At 44.9% G+C, this 15,548-nt stretch overlaps 1 protein-coding gene across 5 annotated transcripts in view; it reads right to left on the reverse strand.

The window, feature by feature from the left end:
• Nucleotides 1–14,348, reverse strand: part of LOC124009507 (calmodulin-regulated spectrin-associated protein 2-like) — a 160,189-nt gene extending 145,841 nt beyond the window's left edge. For 4 of the 5 annotated variants that reach the window (XM_046321348.1, XM_046321347.1, XM_046321346.1 and 1 more), the window contains exons 1-2: nucleotides 13,638–14,347; nucleotides 3,711–3,970 (exon numbers count right to left, since the gene is read on the reverse strand). In XM_046321348.1, coding sequence (XP_046177304.1) covers nucleotides 3,711–3,970; nucleotides 13,638–13,776 — 399 coding nt within the window. In that variant the 5' untranslated portion in view covers nucleotides 13,777–14,347. Of the gene's footprint in view, nucleotides 1–3,710; nucleotides 3,971–13,637 lie in introns of all 5 variants that reach the window. The other variant, XM_046321349.1, reaches the window with a different exon arrangement.
• Nucleotides 14,349–15,548: the final 1,200 nt, after the last annotated feature.

A 15,548-nucleotide genomic window follows, 5' to 3' on the forward strand; every position in this document is an offset into this window, starting at 1 on the left:
AACACCATCCAGTGGAACACCATCCAGTAGATCACCATCCAGTGGAACACCATCCAGTGGAACACCATCCAGTGGATCACCATCCAGTGGAACACCATCCAGTGGAACACCATCCAGTAGATCACCATCCAGTGGAATGCCGCCTGCTGCCTTGTAGGATGCCACCTCCTCTTCGATGGTGTTGGCAAACGTCTTGCCTGTGTCCTTGCTCAAAAAGGTCTCCCCGAAAAGCTCCTTCATGGCCAAATTATTTTGTGGAGGAGATGCCTCTGAGTCTGCTCCTGTCGGCTCTGTGGCTTGACCCTGCAGAAAAAAATGTTATGATCTATTAAACTAACAAATGATCTATTTTCATATTTCATAGAACTATAATCGTGGCAATAACATTTAATAAAAGCCATTATTCCAAATAAAAAATGGATGATTCTAATAGCAATAGCATAGACTAAAATTAGACTGCACTATATTTATTATACAAGTAACTCACTATTTTATTTTATTTTACCTCTTCAGTGGCCACAGTCTCAGTGGTGAGATCACTGTATGTCCTCCGGTGTAGGGCAGGGTCTAGGTGAGGGTCTAGGTGAGACAGGGACTTGAACCTTGGATCTAGTGCAGTAGATCTATGAAGGCAGTCTGGGCTTCAGGTCCTCTCTAATGGCAGCCTTGACCTCTCTAGTGATGGTGCTTGTCTTCCTCACTTAGGGCCATGGATTGTAGAATCCTTGTTTTCAGAGGTAGGATCATGGACACAGAAGGTACAGATTCAGTGGTCAGTAGGGTTGTAACTATTTTCAGGGGTTTGAGTACCTGGAAGACCTCCTCTGCCACTTTCACGTCATCATCAGACAAGGTGACGACGTCTTTATGTTTTTCCAGGGTCTTGCCTGTCAGTGCAGAGTATAAAGCTGCCTGCTGCTCAAGATGGCGCTCCAACATGTCATAAGTGGAGTTCCATCTTGTTGTGACATCGTGTATGAACTTGAGGGTCGGTAGCTGGAACATTTCTTGCTTGGTCTTAAGCACATGAGCGGCTGTTGTGCTTCGGTGGAAAAAGGAAACCACCTTCCTGATTCTTCCAAGGAAGCGGTCGATCTGGTTACCTGAGATTCCCTTTAGAGATGCTAAATTGATCACATGTGCAATGCAAGCTATCTGTGGCCCCAGTCCAGCTTCTATCAATGCATTTACTTGGTTATTGGCATTATCTGTGGTGATTGGGATATTGCCATTGGGCCTCTAGCTTCAACTCTGCTACTGCTCCTAGCAGTACCTGTGCCAGATTTGTGTCTGTGTGACTCTCATAGAGGGGGTGTGTCTGTAGCACTGGACTTCACATCTCCCACTCCTCTGTGGTGTAGTGAGCAGTTACAGTCACGTAGCTTTCTGTTACCCTGGAGGTCTACTCCTCTGTGGTGTAGTGAGCAGTCACAGTCACGTAGCTTTCTGTTACCCTGGAGGTCCTCTCCTCTGTGGTGTAGTGAGCAGTCACAGTCACGTAGCTTTCTGTTACCCTGGAGGTCCACTCCTCTGTGGTGTAGTGAACAGTCACAGTCATGTAGCTTTCTGTTACCCTGGAGGTCCACTCCTCTGTGGTGTAGTGAACAGACACGTAGCTTTCCGTTACCCTGGAGGTCCACTCCTCTGTGGTGTAGTGAACAGTCACAGTCACATAGCTTTCCGTTACCCTGGAGGTCCACTCCTCTGTGGTGTAGTGAACAGTCACGTAGCTTTCCGTTACCCTGGAGGTCCACCCGTCTGTGGTGTAGTGAACAGTCACGTAGCTTTCTGTTACCCTGGAGGTCCACCCGTCTGTGGTGTAGTGAACAGTCACGTAGCTTTCCGTTACCCTGGAGGTCCACCCGTCTGTGGTGTAGTGAACAGTCACGTAGCTTTCCGTTACCCTGGAGGTCCACCCGTCTGTGGTGTAGTGAACGGTCACGTAGCTTTCCGTTACCCTGGAGGTCCACCCGTCTGTGGTGTAGTGAACAGTCACGTAGCTTTCCGTTACCCTGGAGGTCCACCCGTCTGTGGTGTAGTGAACAGTCACAGCTAGGTCCACCCGTCTGTGGTGTAGTGAACAGTCACGTTACCCTGAAGGTCCACCCGTCTGTGGTGTAGTGAACAGTCACGTAGCTTTCCGTTACCCTGGAGGTCCACTCGTCTGTGGTGTAGTGAACAGTCACGTAGCTTTCTGTTACCCTGGAGGTCCACTCCTCTGTGGTGTAGTGAACAGTCACGTAGCTTTCCGTTACCCTGGAGGTCCACCCGTCTGTGGTGTAGTGAACAGTCACGTAGCTTTCCGTTACCCTGGAGGTCCACCCGTCTGTGGTGTAGTGAACAGTCACGTAGCTTTCCGTTACCCTGGAGGTCCACCCGTCTGTGGTGCAGTGAACAGTCACATAGCTTTCCGTTACCCTGGAGGTCCACCCGTCTGTGGTGTAGTGAACAGTCACGTAGCTTTCCGTTACCCTGGAGGTCCACCCGTCTGTGGTGTAGTGAACAGTCACGTAGCTTTCCGTTACCCTGGAGGTCCACTCCTCTGTGGTGAGGGCAACAGAGGATGCCTTGGAAAATTCATTGACAATTTTGTTATGTTCCTGTTCATAAAAACCTGCCACGATCTCCATACTGAAGTAGGTGCGAGAGGGGATTTCGTAGCGTGACTCAAGCACTTTCACCATATTCTTAAACCCTTTGTTTTCCACAACAGAGTATGGCCTCATGCCTGCAGCGATAAACATCCCAATACATTTGGTGATGGCTTTAGTCCGGTCTGATTCTGCAGAAAAGGCCTTAAATGTTGCGGCGAGAAGTTGTCTGGCTGAGTTGGCTCCCGTCACTGACACACCAGGTTGATGCTCTAAATGTGTGGCCACGCTCCACGTATTTCCATCATGATCATATGGCTTTCTTGTGACACCATGCCCACACACCGTAGTGGTGTTGTCCACCACCCTGCTTCCGACATCATATTTGACAGGGAAGCCAAAATGCTCCCATACATATATATATATGCCATTTAGCAGACGCTTTTATCCAAAGCGACTTACAGTCATGTGTGCATACATTCTACGTATGGGTGGTCCCGGGGATCGAACCCACTACCCTGGCGTTACAAGCGCCATGCTCTACCAACTGAGCTACAGAAGGACCACATGAGACTTCAATGAAGCAGGAGGCTTTTCCAGTTCTTCAGCTCTGTTTTTCTTCTTTGCTTTTTGCAATGCGAGCATCCAGGATTGATTCGTTGGGATTCAACAGGCCCCGTTCACGTGAGCAGAACACACAACTGCTTTTTAAAAAAATCATCAAATCAACCTTCAGGCTTCAGAGTAAAACACAGCATCTGTCTTGTCTTTATCTTTTCACTGCAACTCTGCATCGAGATTTAGAGAATTATTACTTTAAAAAGTAACCGCGGCAGTAAAACTGTGTTTTACACTGTGATGGTTAAACTTTGCAATTGATCTGCGGTTCACATGCGTGCCGAACCGTGGGGGGTGATCCGTACGGTCCTTTACAACACTAAGCACTACCCAGCTGATTCAAATAACCAACTTATCATCAAACCTTACCTTAGAGCACACACACAAAGAGATTGAGGATGAGTGTGTGAGAGAGAGAAGAGAGAGAGAAGGAATAGAGATAAAAGGGGGATGAAAGAAAGAGAAGGTGTGTGTGCATGACAGACAGCTCTCCATCCTCACCATGCGTATAGGAGTGCTGGTCAGGTCCCTCTCGGTGACCAGTCGGTCATGGTCTGTGACGTACAGTCCCTTCTGTGCCAGGGCCTGAATGATGGCGTTGTGTCCCAGCAGGGGTTTGACGGCATCGCTGCGGAGGATGAGGCTCCCCGCCCGGCAGTAGAGCTCTGCAGACAGCAGTAGGGACGCCACGGGGGGCTTCAGGTGCTCCTGGCTGTACTGGTCCCTGTAGAAGGGGTCAGAAAGCTCCTCAGGGACCGCATCTTTGGAGGGAGAGAGGAGGGGACGGGTTAGTTTGGGGATACGATGAACATAGTAAGACCCCCAGCTCCTCTGGGAGTGCATCTAGGGAGGGAGAGGAGGGATTAGTGTGAGGATAGCTACAAAAAAGGTGCTATCTAAAACCTAAAAGGGTTCCTTGGCTGTCCCCATAGGAGAACCCTTTGAAGAACCCTTTTTGATTACAGGTAGAACCCTTTTGGAGTGTAGGCTCCATAACTGACAGCTCCTCTGGGACTGTGTCTGTAGATGGAGAGAGGAACAGGTTAGTTTGGTCACACAATAAATGACACTACAGTCAGCTCCTCTAGGACTGTGTCTGTAGATGGAGAGAGGAACAGGTTAGTTTGGTCACACAATAACTGACACTACAGTCAGCTCCTCTAGGACTGTGTCTCTTGATGGAGTGTGGGCCACTTAGACAGTCTCTGTGAGGTGTGTAGGACAGGCCCAAGCCCTGAGCCACTTAGTCTCTGTGAGGTGTGTACGTGCCTTAATTCTGTTGATTTAAATGGGATTTATTCTTCAACAAAGTCAACATACTGTACTGCAGTCTGCCCTCAGAGACTACACCACTTTCTGCTCTTCTCTCACATGATGAGTCAGGGGTCCTGTGAGTGTTTTTGAGTCGGAGGGGCAGTTGGGTTGAAAGGGCGCGTATGAGGCAAGGAAGGTGTTCCTGGCCTGTGTGTGTGTGTGTGTGTATGTTTGTGCATGTGAGTTTGAGTGTGTGTGTGTGCCTGTGTGTGTTTAGGTCTGTTGCGGTGACCGTGTCAGTGGTTGTTAGTGGAAGCCTGTCATTAGGCTTGTTTTTGTCCTTTCAGGAGACAACAACAAAACTGTCCACGGAGCCCTAACTTAGAGCAGAGTTTGTGCATGCATGCGTTCAGGTGAGTGTGTATGTTTAGGTCTGTTGCGGTGACCGTATGACCACCACACCGGCAGTCACGAGTCATGAAGGCAGTCAAATTCCACGTGACCGTTTAGTCAAGGTAATTATGCTTCTCCAAGCTCTGATGCTTCTGATGGTCATTAGTAGCCTACCAAACTTGCTAACTGCCTGGTACTCAGCACTCTATTGTCCCTCTAATCACTCTGACATCAATGCAAATGTAATCAAAAATCTAATCAAACACTTCATGAGAGCCTATGAGCTCAGGTTGCGCAACATTTCTATAGGCTATGCAATTGCGGGAGAAAACAGAGTGATGGCCTCTTAAAAAAAAGAGGATCCCTTCAGCTTTCTATAGGCATACTATTAGAGGTTAGCCGATTAATCAGGGACGATTTCAAGTTTTCATAAGAATCGGTAATTGCCCTTTTTGGATGCTGATTATGGTCGATTACATTGCAATCCACGAGGAGACTGTGTGACAGGCTGACCACCTGTTACGTGTGTGCAGCATCAAAAGGACCTGTGGCTGCAATATTGCACTTTTACTTTCTTCTCCAACACTGTGTTTTTGCATTATTTAAACCAAACCAAATTGAATGTTTTATTATTTATTTGAGACTAAATAGATTTTTATTTATGTATTATATTAAGTTAAAATTAAAGTTTTCATTGTTCATTCAGTATTGTTGTGATTGTCATTATTACACACACACACAAATTGGCCGTTTAATCGGTATCAGCCTTTTTTGGTCCTCCAATAATCGGTATCGGCGTTGCAAAATCATAATCGGTCGATCTCTACTTACTATATTTATTTCTCAACTTTCCTAATACTAAGCACATTGCTTCTCTTTACAACCAAAGTATAGCCTACCTGGCTGGCATGAAAATAAACCATGGGGAAAAGTGTCCCTCATTTATTTAAGTGCATAGATGACATGTATTTTTCCCTGCCCCCGTTTCAAGACCGGTGCATGATAATGGTCCATTCTAAATCAAAATAAATGTCAAGCATATATTATTTAGTGTAAAAACAAGAATAAATGTGTCAATATTAGCCTGTCACTTGTGAAGTATACGTTGGGGAGAACAAGTATTTGATACACTGCCGATTTTGCAGGTTTTCCTACTTACAAAGCATGTAGAGGTCTGTAATTTTGATCATAGGTACACTTCAACTGTGAGAGACGGAATCTAAAACAAAAATCCAGAAAATCACATTGTATAATTTTTAAGTGATTCATTAGCATTTTATTGAAACGTGTTTGGGTCTTTCAGCATGACAATGATCCCAAACACACCGCCCGGGCAATGAAGGAGTGGCTTCATAAGAAGCATTTCAAGGTCCTGGAGTGGCCTAGCCAGTCTCCAGATCTCAACCCCATAGAAAATCTTTGGAGTTGAAAGTCCGTGTTGCCCAGCAACAGCCCCAAAACATCACTGCTCTAGAGGAGATCTGCATGGAGGAATGGGCCAAAATACCAGCAACAGTGTGTGAAAACCTTGTGAAGACTTACAGAAAACGTTTGACCTCTGTCATTGCCAACAAAGGGTATATAATAAAGTATTGAGATACATTTTTGTTATTGACCAAATATTTATTTTCCACCATAATTTGCAAATAAAAACCTACAATGTGATTTTCTGGATATTTTTCCTCATTTTGTCTGTCATAGTTGAAGTGTACCTATGATGAAAAATACAGGCCTCTCTCATCTTTTTAAGTGGGAGAACTTGCACAATTGGTGGCTGACTAAATACTTTTTTGTCCCACTGTATAGAGTACCAATCAAAAGATTGGATACACCTACGCATTTTATATATATATATATATATATATATAATATAAAAGTATTTAGTCAGCCACCAATTGTGCAAGTTCTCCCACTTAAAAAGATGAGAGAGGCCTGTATTTTTCATCATAGGTACACTTCAACTATGACAGACAAAATGAGAAAAAATATATTTATTTATTAGAGGTCGACCAATTATAATTTTTCGATACCGATTATTGGAGGACCAAAAAAAAAGCAGATACCGATTAAATCGGCCAATTTATTTATTTGTAATAATGACAATTACAACAATACTGAATGAACACTTATTTTAACTTAATATAATACATCAATAAAATCAATTTATCCTCAAATAAATAAGGAAACATGTTCAATGTAGTTTAAATAATGCAAAAACAAAGTGTTGGAGAAGAAAGTAAAAGTGCAATATGTCACATGTAAGAAAGCTAACGTTTCAGTTCCTTGCTCAGAACATATGAAAGCTGGTGGTTCCTTTTAACATGAGTCTTCAATATTCCCAGGTAAGGAGTTTTAGGTTGTAGTTATTATAGGAATTATAGCACTATTTCTCTGGGTTAGGGAAGGTTTGGCCGGTAGGGATATCCTTGTCTCATCGCGCACCAGCGACTCCCGAGGCGGGCCAGGCGCAGTGCGCACTAACCAAGGTTGCCAGGTGCACGGTGTTTCCTCCGACACATTGGTGCGGCTGGCTTCCGGGTTGGATGCGCGCTGTATTAAGAAGCAGTGCGGCTTGGTTGGGTTGTGTATCGGAGGACGCATGACTTTCAACCTTCGTCTCTCCCAAGCCCGTACGGGAGTTGTAGCGATGAGACAAGATAGTAGCTACTAAACAATTGGATACCACGAAATTGGGTAGAAAACGGGGTAAAAAATATAAAATATAAAAAATGTAAACAAACTTTATCAGCCGACAGTAATGATATATAAGCAAATGTGCCCTTCTGCTGCATGACAGGCAGACCCCACAAAGGACGGGAAATAACCTAAACTACTCATACCTGTCAGGTACAGTTCACTTCCTTTTATATCACTCAAATATCCAATTAATGGTGGCCAATATGGAGAGATATGAGGCTACCCTGACGTATCTGAATTGAGCTGATCCATTGAGGTTAACTGATCATGAAAAGCATGCAATTCCTTGCTGTAGGTCTAGATCTCTGATGATAGAGCTCAATGTGTGCAACTGTTTTTCATGGAATAATCTGAAATGTGTAGTTCTGACTAGGCTCTTCAAGAGGTGATGATATTACAACCAAATAGTTTTAGTGGAGCTGCGGTTCTCCTTGCCCCCAAGCAGCCAAATCAAATGCTCTGCACCTTAAAAGGGCTTCATAAATCAATTTCAACAGTATGGTCAACAGTATGGTCAACAGTATGGTCAATAGTATGGTCAACAGAATGGTCAACAGTATGGTCAATAGTATGGTCAATAGTATGGTCAACAGAATGGTCAACAGAATGGTCAATAGTATGGTCAACAGAATGGTCAATAGTAGCCCATAGACTGGTAAGGAGTATCCTTTGATTAATTCATACAGAGGTGAAGGAGGCTACATGGCTAAGTGAGGACTCTCTTCGCCCCAACAGATGTAGGATCTGAATTTGATCACTATTTTATTGCTGAATTTTCCTACAACTTGTAGTATATTCAAGGATAAAAAGGCTTCAAAAGTTTCTAATTTTCACATTAAAATGTCAGACTTGATTTGCCCTAAGAAAAATAGATGTATCAACCCCTACACAAAATGTCCATTAATATTCAACATAATATTTAAAATGTCCTGTCACTGCAGGATCAAATTTCCTGCAGTAGCAAACTGGCTCAAATTAAGTTCCTACATCTATACATCCACTTAGTCATACCCATTCTTCAGAGGGGGAGGTCAGAAGCAAACCTAATCTTTACTGTGTTCCCACCCAGAGAGATGAAGGGGGCTATTTCAGACAACAGGCATTTACCACTCAACAGCCAGACCTAGCCACTTCAGCATCTAGTCACAACAACAACTGTCTGTCCCCAATTTAAAACCACCTCATAACCCCGAGAGGATGGACAAAAGCTCCTATGACCTCAAATCAAATCAAATTTTATTTGTCACATGCACAGAATACAAGGGGTCTAGACTTTACCGTGAAATGCTTACTTACGAGCCCTTTCCCAACAACGCAGAGATAAAAAGTAAGACAAATTTGCAAAAAGGGAAATAGTAACACAATAAAATAACAATAACGAGGCCGTATCCAAGGAGTACCGGTATCAAGTCAATGTGCAGGGGTACGAGGTAGTTGAGAGCGTCTGCTAAATGACTTAAATGTAAATGTAATAACAAGGCCGTATCCAAGGAGTACCGGTATCAAGTCAATGTGCAGGGGTACGAGGTAGTTGAGGTAATAACAAGGCCGTATCCAAGGAGTACCGTTATCAAGTCAATGTGCAGGGGTACGAGGTAGTTGAGGTAATAACAAGGCCGTATCCAAGCAGTACCGGTATCAAGTCAATGTGCAGGGGGTAGTTGAGGTAGTTGAGGTAATAACAAGGCTGTATCCAAGGCCGTATCCAAGGAGTACGGTATCAAGTCAATGTGCAGGTGTACGAGGTAGTTGAGGTAATAACAAGGCCGTATCCAAGGAGTACCGGTAACAAGTCAATGTGCTGGGATACGAGGTAGTTGAGGTAATAACAAGGCTGTATCCAAGGAGTACCGGTATCAAGTCAATGTGCAGGGGTACGAGGTAGTTGAGGTAATAACAAGGCTGTATCCAAGGAGTACCGGTATCAAGTCAATGTGCAGGGTACGAGGTAGTTGAGGTAATAACAAGGCTGTATCCAAGGAGTACCGGTATCAAGTCAATGTGCAGGGGTACGAGGTAGTTGAGGTAATAACAAGGCTGTATCCAAGGAGTACCGGTATCAAGTCAATGTGCAGGGGTACGAGGTAGTTGAGGTAATAACAAGGCTGTATCCAAGGAGTACCGGTATCAAGTCAATGTGCAGGGGTACGAGGTAGTTGAGGTAATAACAAGGCCGTATCCAAGGAGTACCGGTATCAAGTCAATGTGCAGGGGTACGAGGTAGTTGAGGTAATAACAAGGCCGTATCCAAGGAGCAGGGGTACAAGGTAGTTGAGGTAATAACAAGATCCAAGAACTGTATCAAGTCAATGCAGTCTTTGAGGTAATAACAAGGCCGTATCCAAGGAGTACCGGTATCAAGTCAATGTGCAGAAGCTATTTGAAGAACTGTTGAGCAGTCTTATAGCTCGAGGGTAGAAGCCATTTGAAGAACTGTTGAGCAGTCTTATAGCTCGAGGGTAGAAGCTGTTCAGGAGAACTGTTGAGCAGTCTTATAGCTCGAGGGTAGAAGCTGTTCAGGAGAACTGTTGAGCAGTCTTATAGCTCGAGGGTAGAAGCTGTTCAGGAGAACTGTTGAGCAGTCTTATAGCTCGAGGGTAGAAGCTGTTCGGGAGAACTGTTGAGCAGTCTTATAGCTCGAGGGTAGAAGCTGTTCAGGAGAACTGTTGAGCAGTCTTATAGCTCGAGCGTAGAAGCTGTTCAGGAGAACTGTTGAGCAGTCTTATAGCTCGAGGGTAGAAGCTGTTCAGGAGAACTGTTGAGCAGTCTTATAGCTCGAGGGTAGAAGCTGTTCAGGAGAACTGTTGAGCAGTCTTATAGCTCGAGGGTAGAAGCTGTTCAGGAGAACTGTTGAGCAGTCTTATAGCTCGAGGGTAGAAGCTGTTCAGGAGAATTGTTGAGCAGTCTTATAGCTCGAGGGTAGAAGCTGTTCAGGAGAACTGTTGAGCAGTCTTATAGCTCGAGGGTAGAAGCTGTTCAGGAGCCTTTTGGTCTCAGACTTGGTTCTCTGGTACCGTTTGTTGTGCGGTAGTAGAGAGGACTGTGTATGACTGGGGTGGCTGGAGTCTGACAGTTTTTAGGGCCTTCCTCTGACACCGCCTGGTATAGAGGTCCTGGGTGGCAGGGAGCTCTGCCCCAGTGATGTACTGGGCCGCACGCACTTCCCTCTGTTGTGCCTATGGTCAGATGCCAAACAGTTGCCATACCAGGCGGTGATGCAGACAGTCAAGATGCTCTCAATGGTGCAGCTGTAGAACTTTTTGAGGATCTGAGGGCCCATGCCAAATCTTTTCCTCTTGTGGGGGAAGAGGCGTTGTCTTTCCCCCTTCACGACTGTGTTGCTGTGTTTAGACCATGATAGATCCTTAGTGATGTGGACACCGAGGACCTTGAAGTTCTCAACCCGCTCCACGATCAGCTCCTTTGTCTTGCTGATGTTGAGGGAGAGTTTGTTGTCCTAGCACCACACTGCCAGCTCTCTGACTTCTTCCCTCTAGGCCTCCTAGAGCAGCAACAATACTACACACCTTTAAGTGGATGGAACATTAGGCTTTACAATGTTAACACAGTCTTGCTAACAACAGCCATACAAGTGCTGCTAGAACTAAATGGAGCAATAAAGAACCAAACAGGGATTATAGGGCTCAGTTCATAGTTGTTCTTAACTGACTTGCCTAGTTAAATAAAAGTTCAATTTAAAAATGAAATAAATAAATATGGCCATCAAAAAAGGTTCTATTAGACCAATAAAGCAGGCTTATTGGTAACAGTGTGGAGTGCAGATCACCCTTTACAGAGTGAGCAGGATTTAGTTTTCCACCAGTTCATCAAAAGCTGCCGTGTCAAGGACAACCAATCAAACGGGAAGTACACAGGAAGTAGTGTTACAGGAAGTCCAAACACGGGACCTGGAATATCCACCCTTACTATGCCGACCATAGGAAGTCGTCCAATTGGAGCACAGCACAGCGAGGGAACATTAAAACATGTACAGCTGTCAGCAACATTCATTTTCTGTTACTATGCAGTTATTGCATTCTTAGAAACTTGTAGCTTATAGCGGCAATTCACAATGTCTGATTCAAAGCACTGGACTACAATGTTGAGAAATAACTAGATGTATTTTAGCTGTGGTTTTCAAAAGGCAACATTTTTGTTCAGTTGCTCACTATGTAAACTAACGTCAGACTACTTATTCTCCAATGCAGTACAAACATCCATGTAGTCAGACCAAAGAAACGACACAAGATGAGACTAATGTTGGTTAACGTTCAGGGTAGGGACATCCCAAGGATCCCACCGGCAGGCCCCTGTGTTGTGATGTAATGGAGACAAATGTTGTCCCCGACTGGGTCTCCAAAATGCCAACACCACAGATGTTACAGAGACAGGAGTGGGCTGTCTGTATAGAGCCCATTCTAGAACAGCTGCTCGCAAAGCATTTGTGCACGCACACACACACACACACACACACACACACACACACACACACACACACACACACACACACACACACACACACACACACACACACACACACACACACACACACACACACACACACACACACACACACACACACACACACACACACACACACAGAGCAGTCAGTCACCTCGTCAATGATCCAGTGCCACACAGGTGAGCAACAACCACAGATGCCTCTGGAATCAGTCATAAGAGGAAAACATTGTGTGTAAGTGTACTACACGCACATTGTCAGCATTTTGTGTAAGTGTAGGTATGTAACAGTATGGCTTCTGTCCCTCTCCTCGCCCCGAACCAGGGACCCTCTGCACACATCAACAACTGACACCCACGAGGCATTGGTAGCCATCGCTCCACAAAATCCGCCGCCCTTGCAGAGCAAGGGGACAACTTCTCCAAGGTCTCAGAGCGAGTGACGTCACAGAATCAAACGCTATTAGCGCACACCCCGCTAACTTGCTGGCCATTTCACATCGGTTACACATACATGCACATGTTCAGCATTTTGTGGGTCAAACTACTGTCACAGCCATAGTAACTAGGCCAAACATAGCTGTGTGTGTAGACTGTACTGATGAATTGGGCCACAGTTCTCTGTATTGGTGCAGGAAGGGAGCAGTAATATGTGTGACCGGGAGAGACAGGAAGAAATCAAATCTGCCCAGTCCTGCTATGCTATGAAACATGTAATTCTTTAGGAATAAGTCATGAGGTGAGGCCTGCAGTTAACGCCATGCGCTTCTAGTGAGGGTTTTCCACCAATTTATACACTTGAGAAAAGCTTACTTTACAAACATCATGCTGGAAACTATAAGAGGAGCTTTCTAGTCATGTTCAGCTGGCTTTGTCGATGGTAGTTAAAAACATTCATTAAAGAGCTGGAGTCAGTCCCCCTCCAACCAACCCCAGAGCCACTGAGCCAGTTAGGGCTGCTCTGGATACAGTCTGCAGACCAAGGCTTTCCCCAGCCACACTGGAGGCCCCATCGAAAGCCTTTAATATAGCTTAAGTGCTGCCTCTTCACCCAGTGAAGTGACAGCTGTGTCATTGTCAATGGTCAAATCACATGGAATGCCCTTTCTAATACTGTTCAGATGGTCCAACAACCTGTAGGGCATGGGGCCATTGCTGTGAACACCAGGAACCAGCTGCAATAGCTAATCAATCAAATGTCACACACATCCATGCAGATGCGAGAGGGTAGGTAAACAACGCCCTCTGCCATGTTGAGAACAGAACAGGCAGAGGTATTGGAATGAGCAACAGTTAGTCATCCCACACGTGTGCTTCCCCTCAGACACAACGTCAATTAGCGCGCCCAGATGTGACTAATAAAATGACTAATTAGCGTGTTTCATGGTCGCAGTCGCGCGTGGTGAAGTCTAGATGATGTTTCATCAAGGACCTTGGAGCCGATTAACAAATTCTTAACACAGATAATAGATGCTCTATAGGCCCCTCGGAAATATCGCGGTTACCAATCATGATTGGCCCTATTATGACGATGTGCACACTGACACAATTTGTCAACATTTTGCAAAAAATGTTACACATGTCCCCACCAATATTGAGAAGACAACAAAAGGCGCCACCTACCTGAGCCAAAGGCTTTGGCCACAAGCCATGTGAAGCTACAGGATATTTTAGCCCTTGTGAAATCATAGTGATCAAACGCCTTGATCGAGGGGACGATAAAGGTTCGTCTCAACCCCTTGGTATGTGCCGCATCACCCATCTTTACGCCTGGCTCGCTCGGCCTCCGTTACCGAGAGGCAGATGGTCAGTTTACTCGTGGAATTCTGTCGGCGGCAGATGACATCCCGTGAAAAGGAATTCAATGCAGCAAAGTCTCTTTACGTTCAAACTTCGAATGCGTTTCCGAACCGAAGACCGCCTGGAATTCCTCACACCCAGATGTGTTGTGGATCCTTCCCACGGTTACAAGCTAACCGTTTTTATTTCCATGTGTCCGATATTTTCAGTACGAGAAGCGAATTCCAGCCAGGCAACTGCAGTAGACGAGTTTATGGATTTTCAGCCATTCCCTGACATTATCTTCAGTTTGCCAAGCAAGCATAGACGAAACGTTAGTCTACTGGAGGCTATCTACGAAACTGCTCGCCCATTTACCCGACTTCTATTTACAGGCATAGCTAAATTCATATTTTGAGGATGGTGTTCAGTAAACGGAAGCAATTGTCCTTTTTTCCCTTTATAACTGTTTTGCTCTCCTAACCCTCAATCTCCACGACGTCTCCTCTGGCTTTTCCTGCGGCACTGGACTCAAAGGCGATCTCCCAAGTGCGCCTGCGCGGTCCTTCAGAAATTCCACAGATACAGTGTACAGAGCAGGGTTCCCCAACTGGCGGCCCACGAGCCAAATGGGGGCCAAATATAGACAAAAAGTGTTCTGAACAACAAAAGACTTTTACATAAAAGACTGTAAAAACACCAGGAAATCAAGTGATTTTATTTGAAGAAATCTGTTCACAAGTATTCCCACGCATAATAGATACGTGATGGTATACAAATGTAAGCAAGGTTTGAAATGATTGTTTTAGGCAAACATATCTGTTTAGGCTTCTTGTGGTCAATTTGCAGATTACCAATTATTTGTAATTATGTTCCGGCCCCCCACCCAAGAAAAAAAATCACCCTGCAACTTAATATAGTTGATGATCCCTGGTATAGAGTATGCAATTCCCGCAGCACACATTTTCTCTGCACGTAGAATTCTGGTAGGCCTAAACTCATGCGTGCATATATTTTACATATGGGTGCCACCAGAAATCAAACCTACACTCTCAATGTTGCAAGGTCCATGTTCTACCAACTGAGCCACATAGGACCAGGGATGAGATGTTCTGATCCTGAATCAGTGGTTTTGGTTTAGGACAGAGAAGCTTTGGGGTGAAGACCGAGTTAAGACAATCAATATTATTATTATGAATAAAGCATCTCAGAGTATGAGTGCTGATCTGGGATCAGGTCCATATAATCTTATTCCTTATGATCTAAAAGACCAAATGGATGCTAGATCAGCCCTCCTACTGGGTAGCTTTAGAAGCTGCTGCCCTGTATACAGTACCAGTCAAAAGTGTAGACACTCCTACTGAGTAGCTTTAGAGGCTACTGCCCTGTATACAGTACCAGTCAAAAGTGTAGACACTCCTACTGAGTAGCTTTAGAGACTGCTGCCCTATATACAGTACCAGTCAAAAGTGTAGACACTCCTACTGAGTAGCTTTAGAGGCTGCTGCCCTATATACAGTACCAGTCAAAAGTGTAGACACTCCTACTGTGTAGCTTTAGAGGCTACTGCCCTGTATACAGTACCAGTCAAAAGTGTAGACACTCCTACTGAGTAGCTTTAGAGGCTGCTGCCCTATATACAGTACCAGTCAAAAGTGTAGACACTCCTACTGAGTAGCTTTAGAGGCTGATGCCCTATATACAGTACCAGTCAAAAGTGTAGACACTCCTACTGAGTAGTTTTAGAGGCTGATG

The sequence above is a fragment of the Oncorhynchus gorbuscha genome, linkage group LG22 (genome assembly GCF_021184085.1).
Source record: "Oncorhynchus gorbuscha isolate QuinsamMale2020 ecotype Even-year linkage group LG22, OgorEven_v1.0, whole genome shotgun sequence".
NCBI lineage: Eukaryota > Metazoa > Chordata > Actinopteri > Salmoniformes > Salmonidae > Oncorhynchus > Oncorhynchus gorbuscha.